The 23817-nt window shown below is 53.5% G+C and overlaps 10 protein-coding genes across 10 annotated transcripts; 6 read left to right on the top strand and 4 right to left on the bottom strand.

Moving 5' to 3' along the window:
• Positions 1-1989: 1989 nt before the first annotated feature.
• Positions 1990-2835, top strand: BDP81DRAFT_14313 (uncharacterized protein). The gene has a single exon (XM_060581859.1). It carries the CDS (start codon positions 2147-2149, stop codon positions 2615-2617), a length of 471 nt encoding a protein of 156 aa, XP_060452087.1. The 5' UTR covers positions 1990-2146; the 3' UTR covers positions 2618-2835.
• BDP81DRAFT_14290 (uncharacterized protein) lies at positions 2809-3595 on the top strand. The gene has a single exon (XM_060581858.1). It carries the CDS (start codon positions 3000-3002, stop codon positions 3465-3467), a length of 468 nt encoding a protein of 155 aa, XP_060452086.1. The 5' UTR covers positions 2809-2999; the 3' UTR covers positions 3468-3595.
• Positions 3596-5134: 1539 nt separating this feature from the next.
• BDP81DRAFT_14277 (uncharacterized protein) lies at positions 5135-6114 on the top strand. The gene has a single exon (XM_060581857.1). It carries the CDS (start codon positions 5228-5230, stop codon positions 5798-5800), a length of 573 nt encoding a protein of 190 aa, XP_060452085.1. The 5' UTR covers positions 5135-5227; the 3' UTR covers positions 5801-6114.
• Positions 6115-7290: 1176 nt separating this feature from the next.
• On the top strand, positions 7291-8466 carry BDP81DRAFT_444650 (short chain dehydrogenase; the record flags this gene model as incomplete). Its single annotated transcript, XM_060591863.1, has 1 exon — positions 7291-8466. The coding sequence occupies one exon, from the start codon at positions 7291-7293 to the stop codon at positions 8464-8466; it is 1176 nt and encodes a 391-aa protein (XP_060452084.1).
• A 2410-nt stretch (positions 8467-10876) lies between these two features.
• BDP81DRAFT_305857 (uncharacterized protein) lies at positions 10877-13326 on the bottom strand (the record flags this gene model as incomplete). The annotated part of the gene is made up of 5 exons (XM_060583214.1): positions 10877-11673; positions 11743-12287; positions 12355-12915; positions 13027-13098; positions 13202-13326. The coding sequence occupies 5 exons, from the start codon at positions 13324-13326 to the stop codon at positions 10877-10879; spliced, it is 2100 nt and encodes a 699-aa protein (XP_060452083.1).
• Positions 13327-14034: 708 nt separating this feature from the next.
• BDP81DRAFT_401971 (uncharacterized protein) lies at positions 14035-15743 on the bottom strand. Its single transcript, XM_060588831.1, has 2 exons — positions 14617-15743; positions 14035-14562 (listed from the first exon to the last, which is right to left on the bottom strand). The coding sequence occupies exons 1-2, from the start codon at positions 15571-15573 to the stop codon at positions 14179-14181; spliced, it is 1341 nt and encodes a 446-aa protein (XP_060452082.1). The 5' UTR covers positions 15574-15743; the 3' UTR covers positions 14035-14178.
• A 224-nt stretch (positions 15744-15967) lies between these two features.
• Positions 15968-16339, top strand: BDP81DRAFT_388884 (splicing factor 3B subunit 10; the record flags this gene model as incomplete). Its single annotated transcript, XM_060587190.1, has 3 exons — positions 15968-15982; positions 16026-16232; positions 16295-16339. 3 exons carry the CDS (start codon positions 15968-15970, stop codon positions 16337-16339), a joined length of 267 nt encoding a protein of 88 aa, XP_060452081.1.
• Positions 16340-16592: 253 nt separating this feature from the next.
• BDP81DRAFT_444647 (MAGE family protein) lies at positions 16593-17673 on the bottom strand (the record flags this gene model as incomplete). Its single annotated transcript, XM_060591862.1, has 4 exons — positions 16593-17140; positions 17196-17327; positions 17383-17590; positions 17644-17673. The coding sequence occupies 4 exons, from the start codon at positions 17671-17673 to the stop codon at positions 16593-16595; spliced, it is 918 nt and encodes a 305-aa protein (XP_060452080.1).
• Positions 17674-18039: 366 nt separating this feature from the next.
• Positions 18040-20787, top strand: BDP81DRAFT_305875 (mitochondrial inner-membrane-bound regulator-domain-containing protein; the record flags this gene model as incomplete). Its single annotated transcript, XM_060583218.1, has 3 exons — positions 18040-19009; positions 19058-19320; positions 19369-20787. 3 exons carry the CDS (start codon positions 18040-18042, stop codon positions 20785-20787), a joined length of 2652 nt encoding a protein of 883 aa, XP_060452079.1.
• Positions 20788-21380: 593 nt separating this feature from the next.
• On the bottom strand, positions 21381-23637 carry BDP81DRAFT_477538 (translation elongation factor EF-1 alpha). Its single transcript, XM_060594820.1, has 6 exons — positions 23404-23637; positions 23149-23332; positions 23079-23089; positions 22898-23021; positions 21717-22789; positions 21381-21654 (listed from the first exon to the last, which is right to left on the bottom strand). Exons 2-6 carry the CDS (start codon positions 23285-23287, stop codon positions 21619-21621), a joined length of 1383 nt encoding a protein of 460 aa, XP_060452078.1. The 5' UTR covers positions 23288-23332; positions 23404-23637; the 3' UTR covers positions 21381-21618.
• Positions 23638-23817: the final 180 nt, after the last annotated feature.

Raw genomic sequence — 23817 nt, 5'->3', positions numbered from 1 at the left:
CCTGGACATGGGCTGCTGCCCACACGGGGTATTCATTTCGTTTCTGTAGGGCTCTATCTCACTCCTCCGACGGCTTCCAAGTTCCCCCTCCAAGTGTCAACCTGCGGACAAGGCCAACAACTTTCTACGACGCAGACAAAAGATGGTGTCGACGCCAGCCCTGTCACCTCTCCGTACGCTTCTTTTCGATGAAACCCCTTGCTCTTGTCAACTGCACCGCTGCATCATGGACCGTCATCGTGCGTCCGCCGTCAGGAAGTGCAAAATACTCTCCATATCGGAACCTTGGTTGGGGGGAGCTGCTAGCTAGGTACCCGTAGGCCGTGTCTGGTCACGGCTGGAGGATACATGCACTTTGTCGCTCATGGTCCTTGGGGCTCGACTGCCAAGATCCTTGGAGACGCCGACGATATTCGGATTGCCCTCTCACCTATGGATATTTTTCCTGCTCTGACCCGACAACGTTGTATAATTTGAGTTCTGGGTAGTTGAGTCTGTGCCGCGTCTAGACATCACCAGCCATCCTGCCGGCAGTCAAAACGTCCTTCACCCGTTCCCGCCTCACACAATCACATTCTGCATGCGCCGAGGCGCAAGCCTGCTGGTGCCGCCAAATGCAGATAATCAAACTTCTGCGGTGAGACCCCCCGAAAGCCTTTAGCAGACCACACATATACCTGCAGGCAAGTATCTACATGGGCGCACTCTTTGGTTACGGGTATGATATGCAGTCGAGACTTTGGCACCTCGAGGTTCTGCTACGGCCAGAGCAGACGTGATAGCAGCCCAGCCGGGAGGTTGAACGAGTGGATGCCACCTATCAATCGCGATGCTGGCCGACTTGTCATCAAGGCTGCCAGGTTGTCTCTTGAGTGTGGGGGTGGCTTCGGAGCCCGCCAAAGTTGAAAGGGGCTTGGGAAGCGTGTCTCTATCCATCACACTCGAAGACGGAGAAACCTATTTGGACTGCAAAGCAATACGCCTGACACCGTCTAGCAAGGGAACTGGCAAGCTACAGATGGAGCGGTTTCGAGAAGGTATGACGGCTTTGGGCCCTGAATCCACGTCAAGCACAGCACAGCGTATCCCTTACTTTTCTCAACCTGCAGATCGGCCCTGAGAGTTGTGGCATCATTTCCCTCCTTCTTGGACACTTTCTTTGCTTTAGATTGCTGCGTTTACTTTGACAGAGTCCCCCGGCACTGCTGACTGACCGGTTCTCGTACCTAGTCACTCACGCCGACCATGGCCAGCCTCCCACGCTGACGCTAGAGCAAGACTACGGCTGCCCATTGGATTGCCCGAGCAAGCTCCGATTTTCCGGCTCTCAACACGACGCCACTCTTTTTCCAAACCCCTCCGGCCCGGGGGTTGCCTCTGGCTATGCCGGACAGAAACCAATGGATCGGTCTTTGCCCCGACCCAACTCGTCCAGTCTCGACCCCGCCGACTTATCAAACATGGCTCTTCCCTGGAATGGCAGTGCGCCTTTCATTGGGCATCTTCAAACCCTTGTTGTTCTGCAACTCTGCTCGCCGCTGATACAGTCCAAAATCCGAAGAAATTCAAAGAGCTCCTCGCCTCGCAAGCACATGCTCTCAGCCAGCCGATGACCTGCAGGCTTGTACGGGCACATCTTGCACCTGAAGGCGGAGAGACCTCAAGCGGGTGCAAGGCGCAAGGTGCACGCGTGCGTACTCAGACCCCCTCGCATCACTCTGGGTCAATTTGGTGGGTTCACAAGCTCTCCTACTCTTGCTAGACGTTGACAGACGGATAATCCCCTCTGCGCTGGGTCGCCAAAGACGATTTGCACGACAGGACCTTCCTTGCCCAATGCAGCCCTAGCTTCTCGCTCCCTAGCTCGCTCGCTCGATATCGAAGCCGCTCTCCGGTCCGCGCTTATTCGTATGCGGTCAGTCCGGGGGATTACACTCTGGGGTGAGCTGTTGTGAAGAGAAAACTCTCTCTGGCCAACGCTGGAGGCTTCCCGACTGCTCTTACCATTGTTTGTTTGTTTCGCCCTCACAAGGAAGGCTGAATCAGAGCAGGGACTACTACCAATATCTTGAAGCAACGAACTTGTGGCATTGCTACAACACTTGTTGCCCTCCTCCAGCGGTTGCTTGCTCGCGGACAGGCGGGTATGGCCAGCTCGTCAGGTCGTTGTGTCAGTTTGGCGTGCTACCGGCACACTCTATCGACTTCACCACCTTCATCAAATATTCTCACAAATGTCGGAAGCGGGCAATGTTTCCATCTTATCAAAATACTCAAGTTGCAACTCGAAGCCTCGCGCTGCTCTCTTTCCCATGACACCAGCCATCAACCTCACGGATATAAGCTGTTTCAACTGCCGCGCGAGGTAGACACTGCAACACTCAAGACTCTACGAGAGTTCCTCCCTCACTTGATCTCTAGAACTTCGTCTTGGCGTATTCAAAACCACAGCTTCCTAACAGCGTCTTTCTCCGGGTTCCCCCGGACGCCTGTAAGGTATTTATCGGTATTGTATAAGGACTTTATCACATTGCAGAGCCTTGCCTTCACACTCTCTTTCTTAGACAGATTCCGCGATATGTCTAAAACACTCTACATAGTCACGTTTGGTGTCTGAGTTAACGTCTTACCGCGGTCCGGTCATCACGTCTGCGATGTAATGCTCTTTGCTGACATCTGGTTTGGCCCCTCATCCGCTCACCATCGCATCAACAACTTGAAGGACCATCCTACCCCGACAGAGAGTACAATTAGTTGGATGGAATGACAGGTTTTAGCCAGAAAAAATCCGAGAGCCACCTCGCTTTCGCCCTTTCACAAAATTAGCGAACGCTCTGAATACAGCAATACCAGAAGGACCAGCAGGTCAGAGATACGAGGCTGGGAATAGAACTGTGTGTCACAAACGAATCAACCTTCCAAAAGCTCAGGTACCGCATTTATCTTTGGAAAGGGATCCATGCTATCTTTGCCGAGCTTTCCCCTGCACTCTTCAGCATATGCCGCTCTACACTTCGTTCCCTACTCCCGGAGGGCCTCGAAATGCACACCAGCAATTCTTAGGTTGTATCGAAGCAACAAAGGGCACCCATGCTTTCTTCGGGCAATTAGCTACTCGTCAATTTGAGTACTGGTTAGTGGTAGCCAAAGACCCAAGAGAAGAGCGCGAGCTCTCAAGACGTACTGACTATTCTTCTCCATGGCCCAGTGCAATTACAGATACGAACGCAAACGACAATCACAAGCTTACCAGGAGCGTAGTTGCTCTTGTAAACCATCTATTTCCAAAGGCTGTCGATTCACCTCTTATCTCTGAAGCCACCTGCGTAGAGCGGGCGAATCTTCGACAGTTCACCTCCTTGAGGCTCATCTTGTGTACTGTTTTGTCGCGCTGGGGTTACACAAAAGAACAGACTTCGCGGTTGACCATGCGCAGGGAACGTTCGAGGAACTCCAGCCTTGCATGAGTTCGCCTTTTGTGCTTTTCTCTCTGAACTTAAAGTTCAAGCGCCGTGGGTTTTGACCTGTCTCTCTGCAACTAACCTTCATCGCTTCAACAGAGTGAATTTGATATTCCTCATCAACGCGGCATCGACGAAAGATCCTAAGCTGTCAACAGAAGTGCGAGGTGCGTCGACAGCTTACGAGGAGTCAGGTCCGACATTGAATCTTCACATAAGTACCAAGTCCAAACGATACTCAGGGTAAACCACTTTCTCATGTGTCACCCATTCTGATATCTTTCTGTTCCCTGAACGACCGAGTACGTCCTTTGTTCGTCAGCCAACCATTGAAAAGTCAAATCACGCACAGCAGAGATGACTTCAAGAAAGTAAAGTCTCATTGGCCGGCAACCCTGGAAAGTACCACTTGTCGTGCATGGGGCTACTGTACGGATGCCATGGCCAGTCACTTCCGGATGCAGAATCCTGAAACTAGCAAGGAAGATGCAATGTTGGGACGAATTCAAGCGCTCAGCGTTTGGAGAGATGGGTCCAAACTTTGCTTCTCGCATAGCACTGGGCAGAGCACACCGGCGCATTCTAATGTCTTCTGAGCGACCCTATGCCGACTTGGATTAGCGGCCTGGGTGCTGTCTAGGACGACATGGACAGGATGAGAAATACCCATAAGCAAGCCCCAGTTTGACTCGGTAATTCGTAACCTCATGAACATACACCAGGCCGTCGCGGCTGGTTGAGGGTGAGGAGGTCTGCCAATCATGACTTCTCTTCACTACCGAGACCAACAACGATATGCTGTCGGCATGTGTCCCGCTCCGGCTAAGCCAGCTACACCGTCAGGCCTGGGCCTTGGAGGCTCGGTCTGACATCTGTCACTTGTGAATGATCCGCAACGGCGCATCTCTATCCGCAGCGGGGTACTCACAAACTGACACCGAACGCTGGCTATTGCCTCTGTATCTTCGATCTGAATTCTACACAATTTCCATACAAATTCGTTAATCCTGGGTCTCTTGAAGGCCGAGTGAAGCAGCCTCGGTTCTCCCGTAGCACGCAGTCGACCGTCACGTGTCACATTTTTAGTGACTGGATTCTCAGAGGTGATAGTAACCTTCTATGGCCGTTGTATCAGGTCGAGCTCAATTTGCCGAGGAGATATGGAGATGCGATAGGTTACAAATAGCAGCCACCCACAATTACCAGCACGACGAGAAGGGTTGTCACAGCAGCGAATTTTTCTCCGGCCTTTAAACTCTAGATGCTGAAGGTGAGAGACACTGCGAACAATGACGAAGTATGAGCACATTCATGAGGGGGGATTCGACCAAGCAGAAGCGCTAAGATTGAATGATGGCGGGGTCGACTGGACTGAAAGCGGCCCAAGACGAAGGAATGGAGAGTCAGGACCACCCAACGGGGAGGGTGTCTGCCAGGAAGACTTCCGATACGATGGAGTCGCCTGTCCCACCGTTCACAAGAGGGGTCTGCGGGGTTCTTGGGAAAGCTTGGCGCTGTCGATTCTCACGAACTTGCCCAGATGACTGCCGACGTTGGAAAGCCTACGGAAACCCGCTGATATCCTACGGGACCTGTTCTCCCCTTGTCCGGTTCCATGTCCTTCCCGTGCCACTGATCTCGGCCGGGCTTTCCATTGAAACATCAGATTCGAGGTGAGACCCACTCGAAGCGTAAGAGATACACGAGCAAATGAGCCAACATCAGAATGTGGCTGGCTGAAGTTTGGCAGGTGCGTTTAGAAGCCAATGCTATTGCTTGCGTTGTCTTGCAAAGGACCGGAAGAGCTAATTCTCAAGCATGTTGGAAAGAGTTTGGAGTATTTGGGAACTGAAGCGAACAACATCTCTCAACATTGGACAAGACAGGCGTTCGGGTGGCCGAAGCGCCGAGCCGCCGCCAGGCCCAGGCTGGACGGTATTTGTTTGCGCAGAGCAGAGCCTGCATTATCATTACAGATCCTGCCCGATCACAGGTCAGCCCAACATGAACACTTCAGGTTCCGAACGATGGTATGCGCAAGACAATCGGAGCGCGTCTGTTCCGTGATTCTGGGCCGCCGCGCTTCCAAAGGCCCAAGGAGCTGGTCTATCCACGATCCACTGCCAGCGTTGAAAGCACTCCCGGGTGCCCATGAAGCCACGGTAATAGAGGCGCGGCCAACTCTGCCCGCTCAAAGTCAAGGTCATCTGACCTCTATGGGAATCTCTGTCCCCTCGCCAATCAACCACTCGGGGGGCTTCCGCGGTCTTGGGCAGACAGGGTTGCCTGGCCGTCAGAAAGTCTTGCTTTTTGCTCAGGCAGGCTATCTCGAGGATTAGGTCTGTTTTCTGTAAGTGAGAAGAAGGTCAAAGCAAGGGTCTTCTCCAACGACAAAAATCTGTGCCTGTGAGAGCAAAAATATGCCTTCCCCAAGCTTGTTTTCTTTCTTCTTTCTGTCATCAACAAGCGTGCGAGCTGCAGCACACCAAACAGCACTCATCCGAAAACCGCCGCAACCATACACCCTCCTCGCTCTCCTTCCCATCGAGTCTAAATTTGGACCACACACTTTTGGGAGACTTCACGGGCAGCAGCAACTATAGGCAGGCCCCGAGACAACCGAAACATTAGGCGGGGGTGGAGGGGGGCAGGTTTGGTGTTAAGGGGGTGTGCGCGACAAGCCTGGCACGGAGCCCACAGAGCCCCATGCCACACTGCGTCTGGGGTTTTATCTCCAGGGTTAGCTTTTTAAACCTCGTCCTGCTTGTCGACGTGCAGGTGCTTCAGTCTTTAAGCAAGTGGCTGACTACGAATACTAACTATGGATATACAGATACAGAGTAAGGATACTCAGCCCGAATACAGGCTCCGAACACGGGCTCGACGCCCGCTGGGCCCCTGCCGCCGCGTACCTATCTGCCCGTCTAGGTCAAGCGGCTCCGGCGAGAGTTGCATGAGGTGCTATTTTGTTTCCCCTGACTCGAAGTTGTTCATATCAAAAGAGTTTCTTCAAACGTTCCCCCACTAGTCCAACGGATCGGGAGAGCACCTTTCAGTGAAGCTCCGGCGCCCCGCTCCGTGTTTTGCTTCTCTGCCCGACCGAATGTGGTCCTTGAACATCGCGCCGGTCACCGGGGCGGAGACGAAGACCTCCTTTGATGAAAGATCCGTCGTCAACTTTGCACGACAAACTGTGCCTCACCCTCCCCCCTCCTCCGCCCCTTATTTTTCCCACCTTTCGCGCGCAACTTGATGCAGGGACGGGAATCCTGCCAGCCGAGGCGACACATGGCTCGGGTCTTGTAATTCAGCCGCAGCGCGCTACGGTATACGGTGCTTACCTTATACCTTACAGAGTGACCTGGCGGCGCTGTCAAATTCTTACCCGACGGGGCACTTTGGCCGCGTCAGTCTCAGTTCCAAGTCCACTTCTTTTCTATCGTTTCCAGCCCTCGCATCGCGTGGCTTGTTAGGGATGATTTGACATATGTAATCTGAACACCTGGCTGGTCTTTAAGAATGTGTAATACTAATAAAACTGCCTCTTCATATGACCCCTTTTTCTGCTACATACATGAAAAATTCAAACACATCTGAAAATCTTACCTACTACTGTCTTGACTTGATCTGCTTCACTCATCACAAAAGTCACCCCGGGACGTTGCTCATCGACTACTGCAACCTCCCGCATCTCAACAAAAAATCACAACGTCTCACAACAGCGTGGTCACAGCCGCGTGTAACTCACCCTCCCCTCTCCTCACTCACTCGCCGCTCACCGCTCTCACGCGCCTGCGCCTGCGCCGTTCCATCCTCCCGCGTTTCCATCATGACAGTCGCACAGGGTTACCACAACCTCATCCCCGTCACGAACCTCTCGCCACCCATCGACACAACGCAGCCCTACGACCCCTCCACCCTCGCCGGCAAGACCGTTCTCATCACCGGCGGCGCCCTCGGCCTCGGCGCGGCATTTGCGAGGGAGTGGGCCTCGCACGGGGCTAATGTTATCGTTGGTGATATCAACCCGTCCGCGGGCGAGGCACTTGTCGCCGAGCTTCGCGCTGCGTATCCGAAACGGGGAGGCGAAGGAGTAAAAGGAGATGGAGGAGGTGGAGTAGGAGGAGGATCGCACCACTTTGTCACCTGCGACGTTACCTCCTGGGAGTCGCAGGTAAACTTCTTCAAAGAGGGTGCGCGCCTCTCGCCGAGCGGCGTCATTGACGTCGTCGTGGCCAACGCGGGCGTCAACGAGCCTGGTGCAAACGGGCGCTTTGAGATGCCGCAGGCTTCGAGGACGGACCCTGACGCGCCGCGGGAGCCGTCGACCAAGATTATCGACGTCAATGTTACGGGGTTGTCGTATACGACGCACCTCGCCCTCTTCTGGCTTCCACGGAACGGGAACGGTGCTGGTGGCGCCGGTGGTTCTGGTTCTGGTTCTGCCCGCGACAGGTGTCTGTTGCTCGTCGGCTCCGTTGCCGGCGTGGGACATTTCCCGGGCCAGGCGCCGTATACCATGTCGAAGCACGCCGTTACGGGCTTGTTCCGGGCGATGCGCGGGACGGCGTATATGAGGCACCAGGTGCGGATGAATATGGTGTGTCCGTACTTTGTGAGCGGCAGCCAGATGTTTCCTGGGGCGGCGGAGGCGGCGTTGCTTGGGGGCGGGGCGGGCGGGGCGCAGGAGAGGGATGTGGTTGATGCTGCGACGAGGCTTGTTGCTGACGAAGGGGTTGTTGGGAGGGCGCTGCTTGTTGGGCCGGAGGTTGATGCTTTGGGGTTGATGGAGGGAGGTGAGGACGGGGAGGGGGGGATGGTGGGTGGTGAGAAGAAGGGAAAGGTTGCGGTTTGGGATGTGTATGCGGAGGATTATAAGGATTGCGAGGCTTTTGTATGGAGGTGGATTCGGGTGATGAATACAGTTGAGTATGTTAGGGGGTGGACTGGGTGGATTGGGGATGTGTTTTCGATTCTGACGAGGCCTGTTCGAGGGGGAAGGTGAGTGGTTGTCTGGCGTGGTCACCATGTGTTCGTGTTACGGTGAGGGCCAAGGGTATATCAACTGAATGTAGTCAGATCAAGTGGCTGAGAGGGAGAGATCTAGGTAAGAGAGAGATGTCAGCGGGCCTTAGTCCCCTTTAATGTAACGTCAGATGTCAGGACGATGCGGCAGACGCCCTAAGCTGATGAGTCCAATCTTGCTTGGAGATCCTACCTCGAGCAGAAGTTGGCATGCGGAAGGTGAAGATGAAGGGAGGCTGATACACAGGGGCTCATGATATGTGATTGTTTAGATAGGTTGCCAGTCGAAACAGAGATGACAGAGTTGCGGATGTAGTCCCTTTAGAAGCAAAAGGATATTTGCCATGAACATATTTGGGAATTCAGTTTTGATGTTGAGAAGCCAGTTTTGACATCTCTCTCGGAATGGGCACTTGCATGAATACTGCATCTATTGTCCTCTATGAGAAGACGATCCAGAGTTCCCCGCAAGCTACTTCATGATATCAAGCTTGTGATGGAATTCTGAAAAACGAGTCGAACCTCCACGTTCCTGTCTATTTCGTTTTGAGTAACGAGTGGTGTATCAATTTCTCTGAATAGGATAGACAAGTTTCTCAACGGCCTCATATTACTACAGGAACCTCGATATAGTTCTAAGTCACGACTCACGGCTTGATGTTCTTGTCTGCTTTCATTAGATACTTGTACCATTGCCCCGTGAAAACAAAAACGGCCGAGACCTCCATGGCAAACCCTCGCGATCAACGTGTAGACTATAATCCAAGTCCATCTTCAACTGTCTTGTCAGTCTCGTTCTTCAGGCAGTGCTCGTTTATTAAGGACGATACTAGCCAGAGATTCACACTGCAAGGCTGCCAGTATAATTACCCTTAGCAAGGCAGCTAAACAGCACCACTACCAACCTCACTGACTATCTAAGCCTGAACGCCGAGTCTACTCGCCACAATTCTTGCCAGACATGTTCTGGAAGCGGTGATCTTTTTCTGTCCAATCTCCAGGTCATTGTTGCCGAGTGAGTTGCGGTGGGTTGTGTGCATGTGTAGGTATATGTTCTTAATGCTCTTATATCTTTCTATTATCCAAGATACAAATGCCAGCCGCAACATCCCACTGTGTTATTATCATATTATTCGTCGTAAGCGTGAGACAAATATGAACAGGATCATAGAAAGTGAACGAACACCGAGCCTTTGTCTCACTAGTTTTGAGCTTTGTCCCGTTCCTTCTTAACTTTTATATATTTCAAATCCACGTCTAAATATATAATGTCGAAGAAGAGTTGGATTGTACCGTGGCCCAGATGGCCCCCATGGCTTTGGTGGCCCTTACGAAGGCCTATGATTGGTTCTGTCGGCTGTTTGCTACCTATAGCTGCTATAGGTCTTTTAAACTTAACAATAGGGCCTTACTAACAGAAAGCTTTTCCTTCGCCTTGTTTGAATTGACTACTGATTGAGATGCTGTCCCACCTTAACCGGCCTTGCCCCAAATATCTCGAGTCTACACCTAGACTCGTAATGCTATAGAGAACATTCGTTATAAGCATAAGAAAAATACGGGCAGGGCAACGGGAAGTAAATAAACATCAAGGCTTTATCTCCCTAGTCGAGAGATTTGTCCCTCCTGCTTCGTTACTATCGTGATATTCGTTATTAGTACGAGACGAATACGAGCGGGGTAACGAGAAATGAACGAACGCAGAGCCTTTGTCTCTCCAGCAGAGAGCTTTTCGTATCTTCTTCAACTTTATTGACTCTGATCACTGCGGTTAACGCCCTCAAGCCTCCCCCCCCCCACCCCCCGGCTCTCATCAACAACGTAGGGGCATTCTGTCCATGCTACTGGGGTTGGTTAATTTCCAGCTGCTTGCCTTCTACCGTGGCGCCTTTTATACTCCGCAATGAGCAGGCCCAAGGCAGTAGCCATCTGGTCTTTCTCTTGTACTACACAATGTATGTGTCAATGAGGTAAGGGGGTGACGATGACAATCTAGAAACAATAATGACGGTGGTCTTCTACCAGATTGTAACACCCCGTACTCCGAAATTAATGACGGAGTCAGTATCTCCCATGACTACCTGAGACTATTGCTCCCCGTAAATGGATGGAATCCTCTACTATGGCTGGGCTTCGTCTAAATCACATGTTTCTGGGCAGCTATTGTCCCAAGGAACGGATCTAGATGAAGCTGCTCACCCTACGGGCTGATGATGCTGAATGAGCCCCCGCCTTGATGCCAATTGTGTGATGAAGCCAACATCTCGCCCGCCTTTTAAAAAGAAGAGACCCGGAACTGAACGCCAATTTAAAAGCAAAAGATTCGCTGTCGCTGCTCAATAAGACACTAATAGCAAACAGAGCGCCGAATGCTGCGGACCACACAACCTTTACCCGCTACCACTAGGGGAAGGACCAAGATTCATGGCCCCCTGAAACGAAGGATCGAGGTTCATCGTCGGATCCTGGACCTGTCCCAAATCAAACCCCGGTGTAGCGGCACCAGCCATACCATCAGGCCAGTCCATAGTCATCGTCGCCCACAGGTCATTATAAACAGGCTGCCCGTTCACCATCACCGGTGTACCATTCGGCGCCGGCGTCACTAGCCCATGCGTCCCGTCCCTACTCAGATCCTGGTCCCAAATCGGGAAATACTGATCCAGACTCCCGTCGAACATCGGACACCCGCGAATTGTCCGCGGCAGCTTATTCACCGGCGTCTCGATATTGGCGACGCGAGCTTCATACTTCCGCTTAACGACCGCAAAGACAACTTTACTGGCGGACAAGACGTCCATGGTACTCTTCGTCGCGGGCGTCAGCGTCAGCGCCTCGCTGTTGGCGCACAGGCGGGCGAGGTACGAGTCGAACTGCAGCTGCTCGCGGGCGCGGGCGTGGTCCCACTCCGGGCAGAGTGGCATCGGGAAAGAGAGGCGGATGGCGAGGATGACGGTCTGGATGAAGCGGCCCCAGTCTATGGAGCTGAGCTCGACGAAGGCGGCGGCGGGGAGGTTGGTTATGAAGTCGAAGAGGGTGCGGAGGAGGGTCAGGCACTTTTCGAGGCGGGGGGCTGGGATGGGAGGGCCGAGGTCGCTATCACCTATTTTTGCTGTTGAGCGGAGGGTGTAGATTGGGCTGGCGAGGAGGAACATTTCGGTGAATAGGTTTGCTAGCGTGAGGGAGTCTGGGACGGGTTGAGTTAGTATAAAAGGGAGTGTGAGTTGTCGGATGGATGAGAGAATGAAAGACTGACTGATGTCGCCGAGGCTGCTTGGTATCCGGCCTTGCCACTCCCTCAGCTGGCTCTCGAGCCCGAGAAACATGAAATGAACCTGCTGCTTCGTCTGCTCCCCTTGCGGTATCGTCTTTGAGATGGCAGCCGATTCCTCGGTAATGTGAACCAGCCTAGCGAGCCACGCGAGAGTGTGATCTCCCTTAAGCGCAGAGTTTTGCTCGAGCAGATCGCAGCAGGTGGCCGTCCACGATGTGTAGTCGAGGGCCAGGATCGCCATCTTGGCCCAGGCCATTGCGAATCTAGCATCGGTCAGAGTCGTGCGGCGGAAATACTGCAGAAAGGGCAGTACGTGCGCTGAGACCAGATAGTAGCAGGACACGTAGGCACGGATACCGTCCATTTGATCTGGCGCAGAGGACGACGACGACGACGCCGCCCCGCAACCAGCTTGTGAGCCTGCGCCTTGAGGTGGATGGTTCAGCTCGAGATCGTGGAGGATCTCGGCCGCCATGCGGACGTATTGGAAGGCTTGTTTGTTCTTTGGGCGGAGGTGAAAGGGATACCTGAATTTTGTAAGGGGGTTTCGCTCAAGAAACAGGAAAGGGGCGTGAGAATCTTTGCAAAGCTTACCATGCTGTGTAGATGAGCAGGCCTTGGAGGAGTTCCAGCGTCCGCTCGCCGCCAGCCACGAACTTGAGACCGAGGATCTTGCGGAACTCTTCATCGTAGAGGGTGTGGCCCTGCAATGCACTAGTAGCAGACGCCGTCGAGAGAATTGCGAGGAGCATGAACGGTTTCGTCTTTGACAAGGACGTGACTGTGGCGTCGGGCGGAAGTGCCACGCATGGGAAATGCTTGAGCATGACGCGGAAGGTCGACAGCAGCTTTTCGGCCGAGTCTAGGTTGAACTGCGGTTTGAGACCGAAGCTCGATACCGAGACAGACGGGCCCGAGGACGGTGGGGACGAGATGGCCGAGTGGGGACCGCTGCGGGAGCCGCCGTCGAGGCCGAACATCATGTCTATGGACTCTAGGTCGGACTCTGGGGGCAGAAACTCCTCCAAGTACTTGTCGTGGCGCGCGGCGAGGTTTTCAAGGTCGTCGGCTTCTTCTACTTGGGGCATCTCAAAGTCGATGCTAAATGTCTTTGAGGGCCCCGGTGGAGGGGGTGGTCTAGGGGTGTCCTGATTTCTGGTGCAGTGTACATGTGAGTATAGTAGGTGAGGCGGTAAACCCAGTAGGAAGTTGATTCATCATCCAAAAGGAGGCAGAGAGAACGGAGAGGATTGAGAGAGAGCTTACTGCTTAGACTGCCGTGGACGACGGGTCCTGGGCCCGGTGCGGAAGATGCATTCTCTCTTGAAGTCGAGACATCTGGGTTGGTTGGTCGGCTGGTGAGCATACGGACGAAACGACTTATACGCCGGGGCAGCTCGGGGAGTACCGCCCGGCTTAAGGGTGGCCACACACAACAAACCTTCGACATATTCCCAGCTGCACGCTGGTCTGGCACTTGACCTTGGCTGCCCTGCACGCTTCACAGGCATTGGTCACCCTCTGCCGCGGGTTGGCGCCGGCGTCAGGATCGGTACCGGGCTCCATGATGCGTTGGCGAAGCGGAGTGACGGATCGGGACTATGGGGTACTCGGGTATTCGGCCCGGAAAAGAGTAATGTGACAAGCACGAGTGCCGAATAAGTTTGCAGAAGAGCTTGGCAGGGAGTGTGAGAGAGATGGAGAGGTAGTGACTGGCGACCTCCCGTATCTGGACGAGCTGGGAGAGTAAAGTCAAGATCCACTGCCTACGAAGCTAGGTACGCCAAGCTAAGAGAAGACGGTGGAGCCGATAGAATGAGAGCGTTATCTGATCAGCTCAGAGCTCAGCTTGCGCCTTGGATGTCTTGCAGGTGAGCGAATGGGGGTGGGTGTAATTCCACAAGAACCAGAACCAGACCGTCCGGCACTTTGGGAATTTCGCGGGGTGAGAGAGACAAGGGTTGAGGAAAAGGGCGGCGAATGAGTCGAACGAGTCCTCCGACGACCTTCGGATGTTGTTGATTGGCCGGTGCCTTGGGGAACTGCATGCGTCAGGCTAAGCGGCTCCGCTCTTAGGGCGGATTCCAGGGGTCTTTTTTGGAAGTTTGGATGCTTTATCGAACCGGCTTAGGTGCCATGGTTGTGGCTTTGGCCTTGGTGCTGACGATAAGTTCCGAACCGCATCGGAGTCTTTGAAGGGCAGCGTGGCTTTCTGAAACGTCACCATGAGCCTCGTAAACCACTCACGAATACGCTCATTTGAGTTGGGAGGTTTGGTAGAATAATGCTTTGGTATTTGAATGGGATATGTTTGTTGTTGTAAGCCGACCTCACGGGCAAGATTCGCCTCGTAAGAAATGTCGCGCTGTACCAGGTCTAACTGAAAGTCTTCAAAGGAAAATGCCGATAAGCATCTCACTAGCGCTGTACATCTTTGATATCAGGATTGCTCCCCTTGAAGACGCGATCAAACGCGTCGTCAAGCCGCCACACAAACTTGGAGATGTCGTTGACGTGATACTTGGTCTTCTCATCGTTGTCGTAGACCAAGTGCTCCCCTTGAGTGCCGAGGTCGATGCCGAGTCCCTTCCAATTCGGGATGTGAACACCTTCTCGATGAGGCTGGAAATCCGAGCTGGCGCAGCGGGATGAACAATACACTATACTCTGTCCCAGCTGTTCTGCGCATTCTTCACAGATCACAGGCCCCTCGCCGCTACCGCCCATCTCCTCATCTTCCTCCTTGAGCTGGATGCATCCCTTCCCTGCCGCACAGCTGTGCGCCGTGTTGACGTGTTCATCCTGCATCTCATATTAGCTTATGATGAATTGGTGTAGTGGTAGAAAACGACTGACGTATGCCGCCTCGTAACACTTCTCCGAGTCGAAGACTGTCCTCTTAGTGAGGCTCAACTCGGCAAAGATCAAACACAGAGGGCACGCGACCACGTCCGACGAGACCTTGCCGGAGCATGCGAGGCACGGCGGGAGATCGTACAATTCCTTGTTGACTTGCGGTCCCTGAGGCGGGGGCTGCTGCCGCTTCTGAGCTTTCAGGAGCTTATCCTGCTCGTGTGCTGCTTGCGCCCTCTTAAGCTCGTTCAGTGTCCGCTTGTGCTTGTCCATGTTCCCGGCAGCGTTGGACCTAGCCGACTTGTCGGCCTGCATGGCCCCCATCACTTCGTCGATGGATGCTCCGGACCGCAGCTTCTCCACGTACTTACTGCATGATGCCGGAATTTCGCCCGTGCTCGGGTTGCGGAAGAAGACGTCAATGAGGACATCGGTCGCCTTCTCTGGCGGGAGGTCGTCAAATTTCGGTGCCAGCTCCTCCAAACCCGGTGCGTTGTTGGCTCCTCTACCGACTACTTTTCGAACATCCTCAATAAGAGCAGTGGTGGATTTCTGCTCGTCCTCCAACGAAGTCTGGAATTCGTCTTTACCAATTGAGGCCTCAGCGATCTGTCCCGCTACCGATTTGGGCAGAGTTTCGCGGTAATGTCTCTGCTTTTCCTTGTCGATCCGAGCCTCGATGGACTTGAGGTCTTCCGTAAAGTCTTTCAGCTTGGTGAATAAGCCATCGAGATCACTCAGGAAGGCCTTGTTGTCGGTGAACCACTCATCCTTGGAATCAGCATATCTGCTTCTCATCGTTTCCACAACCTCCCCGTAACAGTCCTTGCAGTGGGCAACGTGTGCCTTGCTGTGCTCCTCCGCGCACTTGGTCTTCAATTTTTCGATGGATTCGGCCTCATTTTTCTGCCGTTTCCGCTTGGCCTGCAGAGCCCTCTGCTGGATCTGAGTCTTGCTCATCTCGGCGTCGTTGTCGTGTTTGTCGTAGGCAACGAATGTGTCGATTGGGGAAGAAATAGGATTTCAACACCCCAAAACTGATTTGATAATGAGAGTAGTAGAGAATTTCAATGAGATGCAAGATTGTCTGTTTGATGGAGTTCCTTTGTTTACGTTGAGACGTAAGGTAGACGAAGGAGACTGAGAAGTCCGTGGTTGAGTTGGAAAGGAGTGGGTCTCCAAGGTGAAGGTAGCTTGGACGTGCACGTCCCTTCCAGCTTCGTTCGGTGAACGTCTGCCGAGCTTCAGCCGGCGCATCCATGGAAGAGTACCTAAGGTAAGGAAGGTACTGTGCATTGAAGCTTTTCGATATCGTAAACACCATCCACACTTTGGCTCAGCAACACAAGACAACATGGTATGTAGACTTGTCCGTAAAAATGTGGGAAGTATCTAACTATAGTGCTATGTAGGCCGATAAACTCCGCAACCAGCAAGAACTCGAGCGCCTTCAGGCCAAGTACGTTGGCACAGGACACCCCGATACGACGAGTTGGGAGTGGAAGACCAACATCTACCGCGACACGTACTCATCCATCGCCGGCCACCCCCCTATGCTGTCGTACATGGCGTTGGCCGAGAATGAACCTACACAGCTCCTGCGTGCGAGGTTAATCAGGGTATGTTCCAGCCTACCTACGTGCCCCAGGCGATTCGAGACGCGCCTGCTGACTGCTCCTAGAAAATGATGCAACCCGCCGGCCCACCACCACAACGCGAAGATTAACGATCAGCGACGACTACCGAAGCATAGATCTTGGAAGAAATATCTGGGTTTGCAAGGGCACTGGCGTTGGGGATATTGTGGTTCGGAATCAGTAATGGAGGGCTAGACACCCTCAGAAATCCATTCGCCGTTCTTTGGCTGTTCATAAATGCATACGCTCGGAATGCTTGCTACTTCTTGGGTATCCCGTTCCACCGAACATTGCGTCCCTAACCTTGGACCTCCTCTCTGTCTCTATGCCGCCACGCCTACCTCAATGCGATGGCCCAGCTTCGGCCTGTGACATATCCACATCGCCATCCCCATCCTCAGCCGGACGAATCCCAAAGCTCGCCCCAATCTTCTTCTCCAGCTCTGCATCAGCCTGCTCAGCCCAGACAGAACGCACCATGCCCGCCGCCCCCTCGGCGCCAATCTCCTCGAGCCCGCGCGGTCCAATGAGCCACGTGATATCCTCACTGCCGTCCTGCGCCTGCGTCGCCGCATTCTTCTGCACTTTCCGCACGACGTAGCCCTGTGTCTGCATGCGCTTTAGAACATCCTCCGTCCTCTCTACCGCCACGTTGGCCTCGGCGTTGAGGCGATTCAGGTGCCGGCGCAGTTTCTGCTCAGACAGCTCGCCGCCGCTGAGGAAGATGATGGTCACGATCATGGTGTAGAAGCCTACGTAGGAGGCTTCGGCGTCGGTGCTCGGTGCTTTTGAGGGGGCGAGGATGCTCGGGGCGCGGTATTCGGAGGGAAGGGTCGAGGATAGAACGTAGACGCCTGAGCTGGTCTTTGCTTGGGAGCCGGACTTTAATGCTGCATGGTGTTAGCGGGGGTCGCCAGATAATCTCGAGTTGTAATTGAGACTTACCTTGTCGCTTCTCCGCCATTGTGAACTTTTCCCTCACTGCCAGTTCCCGCAGCTCCATACCCCAGACGAGGCGGAGCTGCTGTTGCGCCAGGTCGAAGACTTTTCTAAAGGCTCTGCCCTGGTCTCCAAGTACTGAAGCGTTCGTCAGTAATGTTCACTGTGCTCCGAGTCCATTGCAGCTCCGTACCTCGCTCCTTGATACCATCTCGACGGATAGGCGTCCGGGAAAATTCGCAGGCAAGAGCATATCGAACCAGCTTTTTCGCCAGCTGATCTTCTGCGCTCGCCTCTGCGTCTACTGCACCGTGTTCAGATCCTTCTTCCTCGGCAGATTCTTCTTGATTCCGCCGTTGCCTAGGATGCCTGGGTTCCTCCTCTGAGTCTTCATCGTCCACCTAGGTGCTGTTAGTCTCGAATGCGACCTTTGAGGATTCGGCGCGGGGCATACGGGTCGTCTCCGTCTTTGTGAAGGAGGCATATTGGTTCTGGGTGGTTCTGAGTAACGGAAAGGAATTTGATTCTGACGGGACGATCTCAAAGACTCAAGTTTCGTAGTTTACATGTAATAGATTGTTCAAAGTGTAGGCTGTTCACCTGGATAAAGTAAATAGGCAGCTAAAGTTCAATGGACTTGCAGTCCGGAGCGACGCGACGCGCTTTTGGCGGTGCCACTTTAGGCCCTTCGCACCTGCAGGAAGTTCGCGCTTTCTTATCTTATCTCTTATCTTATCACCATCAGCTCCCGTCGCAAAAATTTGGGAGCTCTGGTTTGAGTGACATGGTTGTATGTTCGCAAAGGCATGTGAATGCTCATACAGCGTTGATCTTCGTTTCTTTCCTTCAAATGATTTCGCGAGCAGTGTTTGCTCGTGGTGTGTGCCTGCGATGCCAATTACGAATCCTCGACCGACCGAGAGCTCATAGCTCACTTCGAATCGCCCCTTTTCGAACCGAATTCCTCCAGCGAAGGACGTATAGTTCCGAGTCGGCATGGGAGCGCCTTACCAGAACCTCAGAAGGAAAGGATGAATATCCGTCAACCAGACAAGTGCCTGAGAGGGATACCTCGCCTAGCAATGAACAGCCTTCTCAGACGTCTTCCACGACAGTAAAACAAGATGGCGCATCGATCGAAACCGAACCAACAGCTCCTACCTTGTCCGGTGGTCCAATAAAGCGAAGCGGTCCTCTCTTGAAGAGATACTACATTGGCGAAGACCCTCTCGACCGCCTCTCGAGACGTCGCGTAGGCAATCGTAGCGTATACGTCCATTCCGAGGCACTGGGCATCAGCATACTGGGAGAAAAAGGACAAGCGATCGTAATGCGCGACATGAGAGGCAGCAACCAGAACGTTAAGCAATTGCCCATTCACGAGATTATCCCCGATGCATTCGACATCAGCCAAAGCCTTGAGGCTGAAGAGAAGGATCTGACGATGGAGGAGGCACTATCAAACCTTGACGAGATCCGACCCTGGGACCCCATTGTCGCGTACGATGACTTTTATACGCTGCTAGATGTCCTCATCAATGGCTTCACAGTTGCCCAGCTTAGGGCATATCTGAGCCGCGCGAACGCAAGGGCTGCGATTGCGGCGAAGGAGAAGAAGAAGCAGCAGCAGCTCTACGATTCTGTAGAAGTGTTGACACCCTGGACCCCCTCGGCAAGTGTCGAGATCGATGGCTCGGCTAAGGAGAGGCTCGGATTGACTCTCATGCTGGAGGCCTGGCGCTTGACCATGAGGGAGATTGTCGAAGGCCAGGGTTACCTGAGCGGGCGTATTGATGAGCGTTTCTTTGCCCTGCTTACGAGTGAGTAATGCGACCCGGTAATGGAGATGCTGTCTAACACACAAGCAGACGAAGAACAGCGACTGGACGCCATCAGGGAGTCCTATCTTGATCCGGGCGAAAGTATTGATATCTCGGATTCGATAATAAAGATCAACGCCACCAAGGCCAAGACACAGGCGATCCTTCAGAGACTGGACGAAGCTTCCAAGGCTATCGTCGTGAAGACTTTCAAAGCCGATTGGCTTGCTGACAGCAACGTCGACGGCAAGTTACTCTGGAACTTGGGCCAGCTCACCAATACTTTCATCGACCGTAAAAACCGTCAAGAGGTGCGTTTGACTTCCTGTATTGCGGGATGGCCATGTCTAACAGCGGAGCAGATTGAGGTGTCGTGGATCAAAAATGGAAATACCGAAGTTGCCATCGGTGAACAGGTAGACCAAGACGACACGGGTGAACAGCTGGGTCACATCGTTCAGCGTCTGCTACACTCTGCCCTCTTCCCGAGAGAGCAGTCCATCATCCTGAAGCATGAGCCAAACGTGAAGAGGGCAAGACTTGTTGCCGAGCCTCGCGGTAACGAGAAGCTTTCGTGGAAGGAGAGGCTCACACAGTGGTCTCGCTGGGTGAAGCAAGGCAGTCGAGAAACCTCTCTCGACAGGACCTTCACCATTACGGAGGGCGAAATTCTGCCTCTACCTCTGACCACCAAGGTCCAGGCCGCGGATTCAGATGCTCCGTGGAGCAAGCCGTACGTCTCGACAACCGCCTCCTTTGGCCAAATTCTCCACAAGTACGATGAAGGAAGCTTCGCAATCGCCAAGGCAGCTAAAACCAAAAACCACATCTTCTCACCCGCCTCCCCGCCGCCCGCAGGTCTCGCACCCATCGTGGAGTCAGTCACTTCTGCAAACCCTGAAAGCGCCATCATAACTACTCTCGTCCTCGGCTTCCGACCTCACCCTTCCGTGGCCAAGGAAACAACCCGCAGCCTCCCCGATTTTCTTGAACTCCATCTGACCGTCCCGGATGACCTACCCGATGGCCCCTTGGCGTGGGACGCCACTCCCAAGCGCCTCGTCGCCATCCTCAGCCAGACCTTCACCGACGTCGCGTACCCCTCGGAACCCGTCGACCTGCGCCTCTCTCAGCCGTTGGTATCCACCATGTCTCCAGATGCCCTCGACTCATCTGCGTTCCGCGAGTACATTGAGACCGCAAAGCTCATCCTCCTCGAAGGACGCCTGCGCCCGCCTCCCGAGGTGGAGCTGTCGGGTCTGCCTTCCGCCGAGGACGACGGCAGCGTCTCCGGGCCCGTGAAGTACATGTTTGCCGGTCTCGAGATGCGTCGGACTCTCGAGGTGAGTTACGAGGGTCACAAGATCCAGTACGCGAGCATCGAGGCCGGTCTGCACGGCGGTCGCCGCTCTCAGATGAACCTTGAGGCTGTGCCGGCTCGGGCCGACGCGAAGCTGTCAAAATACGAACAGAAGGCGTATGTGAGGAAGTACCTTGACATCGCGGAGGACTTTGTGAGAGGAGGTGTTGTGCAGTGGATTGGGGAGAGGGATATTACTAGAGAGTTTGAGCAAGTTGAAGAGACGACGGCGGCGGCGGTTAAGGAGATTGAGGTTGAGGAAGCTGGGGAGGAGCAAGCTTTTGGTGAAAGTGAGCTTGATCTTGCTGAGGAGCAGCTGGACGCCGCAGAAGAGGAGAAAGCAGAGACATCAATGGACGGCGAGGCTGAGACCTCTGTGGGCGACGAGGCTGAGACGCCAAAGAAGGATGACTTGTAAAACCATGTAGCAAATAATTGTAGATCAACTGTACTATCACTGATGTATAACACGTTTAATCACTCAACGCTATTTGATCAAAAATATGGCATAGTTCACTGAGGACGTAATGAGCTGGATGTCGTTGGTCAAGATGAAGGTACGAATGCCCTCCTCTCTTAGTTTGGACGCTGAGCTAGAAAAGGTGGCTGGTCACCCCGAGATTTGTCAGTCAGATTACCTACTTTTGTCCAATCTAAACGTCCATTGAGGCATGAGTGGCACGGCTTCAAACAGATTTAGATATCCGCTGAAGTTTGAGCATCATTCGCCGCTCCCAAGTACCAGACCAGGTCCACATCAAGGTCCACCACCATCAAACCTTGGCTTGTGGAGAGGCAACCGAAAACCTCGGAACCGAACTACCTTAGGCGGGCTTGACACATCGTGGGAAGACACGTAGCTGCCTCATTCTCGCTACAAAAGTCTGACAAGGTAACCGTAACAGGGCGGGTATTGGAACAGCAACATAGGAAGGCACTCCCTGGGGTAGACGACTTTGATTAGGAGGATCACATCACGAAAGCATCATGTCACGGCATTGGGGAACGTTGTTTTTTAACTTGGGAATCACTTCTAGGACTCTATTTTTGTGCTACTAGGCACGTATCATGAGAAGCTTTTTTGACGTAGAATCATCCGGTCCAACCTTCCTCTCGATATTCGTGCTTTCCGCCATATCATAATGTCCTCATGCTACGCAAAGGGAATTCGTAAAGCCGTAGAAGTGAGTGAGCCACGGCGGTGAAGCCATGGGCGAACTCGGCAACCAACCCTGGTGAGGTGAATCGCTTATTTCTTGCCGGCCTTGGCAGCGGACTTGGTGACCTGGTGATGAAGATGTTAGATGATGAAGACACATGAGAGGGGGGTGAGTTGGATGAACATACCTTGCCAGCGTTACCAGCGGACTTCTCGACGGACTTGATGACACCGACGGCGACGGTCTGGCGCATGTCACGGACGGCGAAACGTCCCAGAGGAGGGTAGTCGGTGAAGGCCTCAACGCACATGGGCTTGGAGGGAACCATCTTGACGATGGCGGCGTCACCAGACTTGATGAACTTGGGGTTGTTCTCAACGGACTTTCCGGTACGTCTGTCAATCTTCTCGAGGATCTCGGAGAACTTGCAGGCAATGTGGGCAGTGTGGCAGTCGAGAACCGGGGCGTATCCAGCACCGACCTGACCGGGGTGGTTAAGGACGATGACCTGGGCGTTGAAGGAAGCGGCACCCATGGGGGGGTCGTTCTTGGAGTCACCGGCGACGTTGCCACGGCGGATATCCTTGACGGAGACGTTCTTCACGTTGAAACCAACGTTGTCACCGGGGAGACCCTCAGTAAGCTGCTCGTGGTGCATCTCGACGGACTTGACTTCAGTGGTGACGTTGGCAGGGGCGAAGGTGACGACCATGCCGGGCTTGAGGACACCAGTCTCGATACGGCCGACGGGCACTGTTCCAATACCACCGATCTTGTAGACATCCTGGAGGGGAAGACGGAGGGGCTTGTCGGTGGGACGCTTGGGGGTGTCGATGGCGTCAATGGCCTCGAGAAGGGTCTTGCCAGTGGACTTGCCAGCCTTGGTCTCCTTCTCCCAACCCTTGTACCAAGGAGCGTTGGTGGTGGGGGCAAGCATGTTGTCGCCGTGGAAGCCGGAGATGGGGACGAAGGCAACGGTCTTGGGGTTGTAGCCGACCTTCTTGATGAAACCGGAGGTCTCCTTGATGATCTCCTCGTAACGGGCCTCGGACCACTTGGTGGTGTCCATCTTGTTGATGGCGACGATGAGCTGCTTGACACCGAGGGTGTAGGCGAGCAGAGCGTGCTCACGGGTCTGGCCATCCTTGGAGATACCAGCCTCGAACTCACCAACACCGGCAGCGATGATAAGAACAGCGCAGTCGGCCTGGGAGGTACCGGTAATCATGTTCTTGATGAAGTCACGGTGACCGGGAGCGTCTGGAAGGCAAGAGTAAGCGAGTGAAGCGAAAAATGATTTTTCATCACTCATCAAAACGCGGCAGGAGCTGCTCGAAATGAGAGGAATGATGAAGGGAAACAACTTACCAATGACGGTGACATAGTACTTGGGAGTCTCGAACTTCCAGAGGGCAATGTCGATGGTGATACCACGCTCACGCTCGGCCTTGAGCTTGTCAAGAACCCACGCGTACTTGAAGGAACCCTTGCCCTGTAAAATGTGTCAGAAAATTCCGCAAAATCAAAATAACGAGGTATTTCAGCCTACAAGTTCAGCCGCTTCGAAAAAGTTAGTTATATGTTCAGAGTTGTCAATGTGGTGGTGGAAATATGCTTACCCTCCTTCTCGAACTTCTCGATGGTACGCTTGTCGATACCACCGCACTGGTAGATCAAGTGACCAGTGGTGGTCGACTTGCCGGAATCGACGTGGCCGATAACGACGACGTTGATGTGGTTCTTCTCTTCCTTACCCATTTTGGCGGTGGGATGTGATCGAGTTGTGTGTTTGAAAGGTAAAAGCTGAGTGAGGATGATGAGTTAGTGATGAGATTCTGACGAGTGAAATCAAGTGCGGTAAAATAAATACTCACTGCACAGGTGATCCGTAAATTTGGATTCGGTATGTACGACGAAGAGCAGAAGAGGGAAGGAAAAGCTTTGCTTTGGTGGGCGGGCGAGGCTTTTGTATGTTTGTGAGTGGAAAAGTTGGGTGGTGGAGTGTGAGTGTGAGAGGGTCAAAGTGGGTTGAGTAGAGGTGGGAGGGGGAGTGGGCTAGTCTGTACCAAAGGCTGCAGGGATAAGAAGGCAGGAAGGTGGGGTCAAAGGCTCTTGCTTTGGATGCCCTAAGGTAGAATTTTTCACTCACAGGCTCAGTTTTTTCGTGGTTGGTTGGGTGGTTGTTGTTTATTCCAAGTGTAGATGGCTTCTTAGCAGATCGTGGCTCACGGACAAGTAGCGCGTTGTACCTTGGTTCAGGCTCGCCACGGCACGAACTAAGCGGGCCC

This window comes from Colletotrichum phormii (assembly GCF_030913505.1).
Source record: "Colletotrichum phormii strain CBS 102054 chromosome Unknown BDP81scaffold_1, whole genome shotgun sequence".
Taxonomy (NCBI): domain Eukaryota; kingdom Fungi; phylum Ascomycota; class Sordariomycetes; order Glomerellales; family Glomerellaceae; genus Colletotrichum; species Colletotrichum phormii.
This window is presented reverse-complemented; position numbering and strand designations above follow the sequence as displayed.

Coding starts and splice junctions, on each gene's coding strand:
- BDP81DRAFT_14277 (XM_060581857.1), top strand. CDS start 5,228: ATGCTATTGCTTGCGTTGTCTTGCAAAGGACCGGAAGAGCTAATTCTC.
- BDP81DRAFT_14313 (XM_060581859.1), top strand. CDS start 2,147: ATGGCCAGCTCGTCAGGTCGTTGTGTCAGTTTGGCGTGCTACCGGCAC.
- BDP81DRAFT_401971 (XM_060588831.1), bottom strand. CDS start 15,573: ATGAGCAAGACTCAGATCCAGCAGAGGGCTCTGCAGGCCAAGCGGAAA. Junction 14,563..14,616: donor AGTGTTACGAGGCGGCATAC/GTCAGTCGTTTT, acceptor TATGAGATGCAG/GATGAACACGTCAACACGGC.
- BDP81DRAFT_477538 (XM_060594820.1), bottom strand. CDS start 23,287: ATGGGTAAGGAAGAGAAGAACCACATCAACGTCGTCGTTATCGGCCAC. Junction 22,790..22,897: donor GTACTATGTCACCGTCATTG/GTAAGTTGTTTC, acceptor CTTGCCTTCCAG/ACGCTCCCGGTCACCGTGAC. Junction 21,655..21,716: donor CCGCTGGTAACGCTGGCAAG/GTATGTTCATCC, acceptor CTTCATCACCAG/GTCACCAAGTCCGCTGCCAA.
- BDP81DRAFT_14290 (XM_060581858.1), top strand. CDS start 3,000: ATGCCGCTCTACACTTCGTTCCCTACTCCCGGAGGGCCTCGAAATGCA.